We start from the raw sequence: 8,490 nt of genomic DNA, 5'->3' as shown, positions 1-8,490 counted from the left end.
TAATGGACGTCTATAACCCACGCTATATTACGTTCGGTCTAAATAGAAATGGCTTTGAGAAAGACTGCAAATTCCCGCTACATATTCCCATTTGAGTTATGAATATGATACGTTTTTATATAATAGTACTCGTGGCGACAAGAATTTCTGTTCGGGCTGACATTGCGACTGAGCACGTACAATAATCCATCATCTACCGGCGTTATGTCACAAATTAGAGAATCAGCGATTTCCTTTGTCATGAAACATTGCAATGAAACTAAATTGTCGTGGTATGTTCGGACTCCTTTAGATATATCTTGCACAATTTTAGTATTATTATACACATGTACAACTGTTTTTATGGTAGTTTTTTGAGACATTTGTGTGCGCTAATGTTATTACGAGAGAGAAGTTTGATACTTTTATTGAGACATGTACATTGTACTGTCCCTGTTGACAATTAATCAACTAACTTTAAAGGTAAACCGTGTGTGGTTTGGTATGATGTTGAGACGGCCCCTATGCCTACAGTGTGCTGCAGGGCCAGTGACCCATATCTTTCACTAGATGATATGAATTATTTCACACTTGGTTTGCTTCCGATATAATAGACTTCAGATGTTTTAAACTCTTTACTTCTTGTTCCCATCCGTAAATACCAGGTGTATGTTGGTCGGTCACCTTAAGTGAACTTCATTCAACAGTTTAAAGTTATAATTTTCGGCAACGTTAAATGTATATTTAGCCAAGCAGATGATACGCTATCATTTCCAGTACACTATAAAGGGATAGAGAACCATTTGGACTGTTTCAGATAGGCTTCAATTGCTCACCTGTCGCGATCATACATAGGCACGCAGCAAATGTTCCTTAATCATTGGCGCGTGTTCAAATTATAAGTATTAGATATAATTATAATACATGGTACAAACCGCTGCGTTCGGAATGTTTTACAAGACTTTATATCATAATATACTTACCACAATTACTATATATACGTTCAAGCACGAAGCAAGTGCTATACCAAGTTCTATAAAGAGTTTGGTCCTGCTAGAAGCGAAACCCGAGTACCCGTGGAAAACTCCGTAATCGGGCAGATAACCTCATCTACCCACAGGCTTTTGATTATATAGTTATAGACATCTAGCTAGGCCGATTTCGTTTGTATGGCTTGACAACAGGGACCTGGCATGAATTTCTTACCATATATTATAGTTTGCCATTTAGAAATTCGTGCCAGGTCCCTGTGGGCTTAACTGGTTGGACCTATTCGTTCGTTTGTGAATTAATTACAGGTCTTGCGATTTTCTTTTGTTTTCAGTGTAACCATGATAAAACCCTCATAGGTCTGTATTAAAATCTGCTGGTCGTTAGAATTTATATAGACTGGCCACCAACCCTAAGCTGTCGATAAGACTTTCTCGGGAGAGTTCTTTTCTAGATTATCTCCCCTAGTTTAAAACTAGATTCAGATATGTAGTAGACACAAAATATTAATCAAGCCAAATTTTAGTGATTTTTTTTCAACATTCTAGAGACTGGCCAGTCTAGGATTTATACTTTAAATAATTGCATATATAAACGGCCTAACCTATAACGAAAATGACTTATTGCGTTAGCATTAGGAAAAGGCCCACTACACCTTCTGAACAACTTTATTGAAATAAACAAAACGTTAATTTTCATAGCGCATGTTGTATAATTATGTTTCCCGACGTCGTCAAAATTACAACGCGCAAGTTGACCATTACTGCGCCAGACGGCAAAACTTCAGCTTGTTTGGTATCGTGACCTCATCTTTGGCCATCGTTATCAATTATATTATATTTGTTTTAAAGACACTTATTTTCCCCCGTAAAGGTAGCCTAGTGGCCCTTTCATTAATATCATCAAGTTGATTATCTTTTACATTGAACGTGAAAGCATTTAAATTATCATTCTTCAAAAATGAATTGTCATAAAAACTATGCCAGCTAACTGTGAACAGACCCATTCGTCAAACTTTCCTATCATTGCTTCCTAATAAATAATGCTGTATGGTAGCCTTGTTAGCTTTTTGTGAAGCTAATACTTTTTTGGTATAGTGTCGACTCAAAAGCTGTCAACGCACGATATCGGGGGAACTAGGCCGACCATCCATGGTTCGTTCAGAATAAAGCACTATCTATATATATACTGTTGATGTCTATTTATCGTATAAATACAAATAATATATACAAGCTTATTATTATTATTATTATTTTAATTTCCAAATGCGGAAATTGAATCCATGTGCCACGTCTATCACTGTTATATATGGGTTTGTACATGTTGCAACGGAAGTAAAAATACCACCACTGATTTCAAAAATCGTCTCTGAGTCATTCTAAGAATCATTAGTTTATGCTTTCAAATTATTTCCTTCATAACACCGATTTTCAATTTTTGCGTTGAATATAGATATACATACATTTCTGCTTTTATATACATATCTTACAAAACAAATACAGTGTACCATGTATATAAACATTACGCCTTATCTATTAATCGTGTTTAAATCTCGTAGCTCTGTTAATTTAAACAGATATCTGTTTTTCATAATTCCTTGTCCGAGTCACATTTCTTAATAAATCTGCGAGAAAGGTGGGTTTATTTGATAATGAATGCATTTATAATATATAAAATCGCAATAAATTGCACTCGTGCTATCCCTTTTTTAAGCGTCATAGAAACTCCGCGAAGATTCCATTTTTCGTTACTTTTGATGATGTTTATTTTAGCAAGCTATCCCAAGTGCGAAAGTCCACAGAATACACATAAGCTAGCTATATAGTACTACCACGTCAACAGGACACTGCTTTGTGTCCAAGGGCCAATGGTCACGTCTCAAACGTGTACGAGTTACTTCCCTTCGAATCTCTCGTGTAACTACTACACTGAAACCCCTCAATTGAAAAAGATAAATTCCATTGCATTTTTTTCCCAAGTTCTACACATTTTTTAATCTAAGGATAAGGTGAATTTGCTTTCTTTTTTTAATATGAAACAATAGGTCCATAGGCCTGAACGGCCATCTAACTATTGGCACAGAACAACGCCTCAGAGAAAATATATTAGTGGCAAACAATTACAGCGATAAAAGGAACTCCTTTGTTGAACTGTAGATTTCTGAAATATTTTATGACTTTGACCTTAAAAGTAGGTAAAGATCATTCATTCACTTGAACAAACTTGGTAGCCCTTCATTCCAGAATGATACATGCCTAATATCAGGCCTGCCTATTTTTTTTTTTTTTTTTTTTTTTTTTATATATATATATATATATATATATATATATAAGGCAAAAATTAAAAAAAATATAGGCAGGTTTAGCAGACTATAGGCTTCTTCATTATCAAAACAAGAATCCTTTGAAGATATTAGCCTATTTAACGCTGCTGTGACATAGAATGACATTCTGTGAACATTGAATGAATATTCAATGTCCTTCTTTGAACAAAATTTGATAATCCTTTATCCCGACATAATATCAGGTCTCTAGGCCTCTTCTTTCCCTTCATTCAACCATGCTACAGACCCCAATATCAGTATCCTGGGCCTTTTGGTTGAGAATAGGTCATTTGAATGATAAGTTTACGAATGATGGACATTACATGACAATGGACGAAGCATGATGACTATTCATTATCCTGACCCTTCATGTCAGATAACCTAAAAATGATAAAACAAATTCTTCACTGATAACATGAAAGCAAAAATAAATAAATACTCATTTAATGTGTATATTTTATATCCTAGGTTTTTTTAATAAAGCACTAAAGTATCCGAGAAATTCACTTTCGAATATGTCCATGAATGTATCAAAATAGTGTACAGTATTTCAATCAACTATAATGTTTATTATATAAAATTATTTACATTAAGATTTTCAATACAGTATAAATATAATCGGTTCATATTTTTTTAAAGCAATATAAGTACATTTTAAAAGTACAATACTAGAACAATTTCCATCAAAATGGAAAGAATAAAGTTATCTTCACATTGGCCACTGATAGGTTGGTATTGAAAACCAACAATAAGTCTGAACCTGATAAAAACTTTACATACACTCACACAAACACATACAATACATTAATTTCACATGTCATCCAACTTTTATGCATTATTTTTTATTCTCTTTTCGTAACTGTTCTTCCATTTCTTGTCGCTCTTTTTCTAGTTCTTTTTCTCGTTCTAACTGATCTGATATCCCCTTAAAGCCATCTTTGAGTTCTTTAATGAAAGTGTCCGTAAATGACCCTGGGGTCGCTGAAGCGTCTTTTTCCTCATTCTTCACCGACTCTTTCAATGCATCATGTGCCTTTTCCTTTAGTACATCTGCTTTATCTTCAGCTGAAATAAAATCAATACGACTTTACAAAGACATATCAAGACGATTGACTTGACAGTATTAAAACCATGTAAAGCCTGCCTCACATCCCTATATTCATCCTATATATTCTTTATTTAAATGCAGACTGAAAATATTAAAACAATATTCAGTAGTTTCTTTATTTTACTTCTTTAACACGCTGATTAGTGGCTTATTTTGTACAATAATCCTGTCAAAAGGTAAACAAACAAAAAATAGTGCCTGAAGCTTTTATTGGATCAAATACAGTTTATAGGTGCCTTAGGATTAAAACAATTAACACTGCCAAAAAATAACAATTAATTAGAAAACAACAGAAAATGGTTAATTGTTCATTCTCACCTGCATAACGTGCTTTGGTTATGACACCGGCAACAGCTTTAGCAGACTGTCTGATAGGGGCTGATTCTGAAAGCTGAAATATCAAGTTTTTATGATTTCACAATAAAAAAATCAGAATAATTTTTTCTTGTTTACACATTTATAATCATGGTAATGTATAGTCCGAATTTTTCTGCTATTTAATCATTTTTTGAAATTAAGCCTTGACTTGATGAATTTCAGAACCTAAATAAAACTGGCAAATAAGCTGACAACAAATAATTCAGACTATAGATACTGTAATGCCTTTGATCAATTTTATCCTGTATTGAATACTGAATCATATATATGAATGAAGGTTTAAATTCCAATGGTCTCATTCTGTCTCTATTACTATAGGAATGACCAGAGCATAACTTGGTCCTTACTTTTATTTCTATGTATGTACACCTATATACTTACTTTTTGGATTAATTCTGGGTGGTTAACGATCATCCTGAAAAAGAAATGAACGCAAATGAATTTGAGCTTATCAAGTAAATATGTAAAGTGTCCATACATGTTCTACAGGAAGAGTACTCTACAGCAGGCTCATATAAGTCCTGGTCATTGATCCCCAATTACATTTAGTCATTCCTTTTCACTTTTTATTACAGAAACTTGTTGGTTTCTATAAGATTGTATCTATGATAAACAAAGAGATGAAGACTTGTTTCACTAAGAGATCTATTATAGCTATATTTTGTGTTATCAAGATGTAATCACTGTCAGTGATAATCTAATCAGAATTTGATGTTCATTATCCACTCCGTAAACTGTTAGGGTCAGGGAGAATAACGAAATTTTACTGTCACTCAATAATTAGATTGAGTAGTTAGTACTGAAACAATGTTCACACTAGGTATAAATTCTGTTTTATGATATGTATGTGTTTATTTAATGGCTTTTGTATTTTGCTTGAGGTTTCACATGTTCCCATATTATAATGGGAATATCAGACACATGTTTTCTTCATCATGACCGCTGGTGCATAATCCAAAACTAACGACAATTTTTGATATTGTCGAAAATATGGAAACAGAAAAAAAGTATTTTTTTAAAATACTTAACATTAATCTATGCAAATCATCCATATATGTAGAGTTGGAGAACTTTCTTGTAAACAGGAAACGGAAATCACATCAAGATCCAGCGTTGTGTTAGACAGTATGCAAAGTCACACTCTCACATGATTACAAACAATATACTTTTGAATAAATTCAAAATGAAAACATCAGTGAAAAATAAACCTTCCAATTTAATTCTTACATTTCATCCTGAACTTAACTTAAAAGCCATTTTATGTGACCATTTGCCTCGTAATTTTCCGCCTGGCAATGAATAATGGTGTTGAGATATATTTTATAGCTGCAGTCATAAAAAATTATATATTTCTAATTTTCTATTTGGTAAAAGTTAAAAACAACAAACAAAAGAATGGATTAATTGCTGCGCTCTCAGATAGGCTTTGCCTAAAATTATATTAAGGTAGTCATTCATAACAGGCAGTATCGGATTGCTTCCTGTCCTCAAGAAACTTCTACAAGTACGTATCGGATTGCTTCCTGTGAAATGCTGCACCCATTCAAACAAATCGGAGAATGGTAGAATTTTAAGTATTAAATGAATCACTTTTATAGTTGTGACATATCACAAGAAAAAGTAAATATGATCTTTGTTTACATGAGTAAAAACTATCAGAACTGGCAGCCGACCAATCAAATTTATGTCAATAAAATCATTTCTGATAGAAGACACTAGCTTCTATGCAAATTTCCACAAAAAAATGTCAGAAAATGTGTGTTTGATTTGTAAGTTACTCCCCTTACATGAGTCGACTGGTCAGCCGTTTTTTTATCGGACGTTATTTTGCTGACTGTCGACTCTCATTTCCAAAGGCCTATTTCTTTGATGCAGCTTCTGACGTCAGATGAAGGCGGAAAGAAAAGTGCAATAATGTAAATATTTCTTGCTCTAACAGTGATAACATTGATGTGTACTTACAGTTTAGGTATTAATTATCCCATTTATCTAGGAAACCCATAATTTCTGGCCTCATAAAATAGTATTTTAGCGGATTAGATAAGATGAATCCCTTCCGTAACATTTTGACCTAGTTTTAAATATGGCGGCTGGTTACTACAAAAAACGGAACGTGAATTCAAGCGGACAGAATGCAAGTAAAAGTAAAGGCAGATCAAGCGTTTTGGGGACTTTGCAATTCGTTTTTTCTATTTACCGGCGGATCGCTTTCATCATGAAGTTTTGTCTGGGTCATGAAAGTTTACGTTAGGAGATGTAAATTTTTGTTTTAGATGGATTTTACGGCTGATTTTGTCAAAAAAAATTGTTGATTTATGAAAAAGAGGTAGGTATTTGACATTGATGACGATTTAAATATGATTTAAACGTTTTATATTGTCACAATCCAAAACTTTGAAAATGTTACCCTCAGCATCGGGTAAATGGCCTATCGGAAGTTAGAGGTTAGACACGACGTAATGTTCAAAAAGTGTCTCGTCGTGCTATACCTCTAACATTGTTGGAGTAATTTGTAAGTATACATATGTGAAGGTAAGAATGGGTACTCTGCGAGAACTGACCACCAGACAGTTCTACTTTTGATAAATTCTATGAGCAGTTTATGTAGCCGTTTGCGAAACTGGTCTGAAATGGGCTGGGGAAAACCACTAACTTAGTAACTGTCTTAGAAACTTGTACAAGTAAGTAACATATATATATAGAGAGAGAGAAGTATAGCAAAAAAATGAGATTTTCAGCAATTTGGACTATTTTTAAGTAACAAACGCATGCCCCAATTTGGGCTAGGTCTACCATAGGTTAGTTTCCGTATAAAATGCGCAAGTTGGTAGTTTTCCTCGACCTTAGGAAATCCCTCTTTACATAAATTGTTAGATCTCTGTAAATCGCCGGTATTTCGCATTATCAAGACTCTATATTTTCCATGCTGGTTCTGAACCTGGTTAAGTTAACTTTTTACACGATTCAACTGTCTTTAGAGTACATTTGTATTGATTTGATTGATTATTTACCGTAAAATCCCTTTCCATGGCATGACGACTGACGAAAGTTGAAAGTTGAGCGAAGCTTGACTGATCGACGTCTTACGCAACCTTAATCTAAGTCAGTCGGAAGCTTGTCGTTAGTAAAATCCTGACCAATGTCTATCGGTCGAAACAGATATCCGGTTACAACAATGTTTATCAAATTTATCTCAATTATCATAATCGGATATAATTTTGGTTATTTATTTGTTTGTTTTATTTTTTATATTTTTTTTATTTAAGAAAAACAACAGCACTTAAAAAACTAAAAAGATAAAATTACTCCAAAGACATGCATTACTCCAAAGACATGCATAAATACATACGTAAGGGTTTATAAGTAAGATCCTTGCTTTTATAAATCATCATCAGTATATACATACGTAAGGGTTTATAAGTAAGATCCTTGCTAATAGTAAAGGGTTTCTTACATACATATAACGCCAGCATTTAACATGCTGCCAGTGGCATAGCAAGGTCTGGATAGGTCTGCATGCCTGGGGGTGCAGCGGGCGAGAGCCCCCTGCTCAGGGTCCGGGCGAAACCCCGGTAGAGGGTATGGGGTGCGAAGCCCCTAGAAGCTGGCGGGAAATTGTTACAATGTAGTAACCATTTTACTTCTATGGTAACTTTTAACGTATATACCAATGGTTAAATGGAGGTCACGATATTCAGTTGATAACCATGCA

At 34.0% G+C, this 8,490-nt stretch overlaps 2 protein-coding genes across 4 annotated transcripts in view; one reads left to right on the top strand and one right to left on the bottom strand.

Annotated features, from left to right (window-relative positions):
• Nucleotides 1-3,720: 3,720 nt before the first annotated feature.
• LOC138320654 (protein NCBP2AS2-like) lies at nucleotides 3,721-7,904 on the bottom strand. Of its 2 annotated transcripts, none has more exons than XM_069263795.1 (4): nucleotides 7,790-7,904; nucleotides 5,160-5,193; nucleotides 4,719-4,791; nucleotides 3,721-4,357 (listed from the first exon to the last, which is right to left on the bottom strand). In XM_069263795.1, exons 1-4 carry the CDS (start codon nucleotides 7,810-7,812, stop codon nucleotides 4,128-4,130), a joined length of 360 nt encoding a protein of 119 aa, XP_069119896.1. In that variant the 5' UTR covers nucleotides 7,813-7,904; the 3' UTR covers nucleotides 3,721-4,127. The 2 variants fall into 2 exon arrangements, with proteins under 2 accessions (XP_069119896.1, XP_069119897.1); XM_069263796.1 differs by lacking the exon at nucleotides 7,790-7,904 and adding an exon at nucleotides 6,741-6,952.
• Nucleotides 6,979-8,490, top strand: part of LOC138320653 (double-stranded RNA-specific editase 1-like) — a 156,159-nt gene continuing 154,647 nt past the window's right edge. Inside the window, exon 1 of one of the 2 annotated variants that reach the window (XM_069263792.1) lies at nucleotides 6,979-7,104. The gene's annotated coding sequence lies outside the window, so the exon portion shown is untranslated. The remainder of the gene's footprint in view (nucleotides 7,105-8,490) is intronic. The other variant, XM_069263791.1, reaches the window with a different exon arrangement.

This window comes from Argopecten irradians, chromosome 4 (genome assembly GCF_041381155.1).
Source record: "Argopecten irradians isolate NY chromosome 4, Ai_NY, whole genome shotgun sequence".
Classification (NCBI taxonomy): Eukaryota; Metazoa; Mollusca; class Bivalvia; order Pectinida; family Pectinidae; genus Argopecten; species Argopecten irradians.
This window is presented reverse-complemented; position numbering and strand designations above follow the sequence as displayed.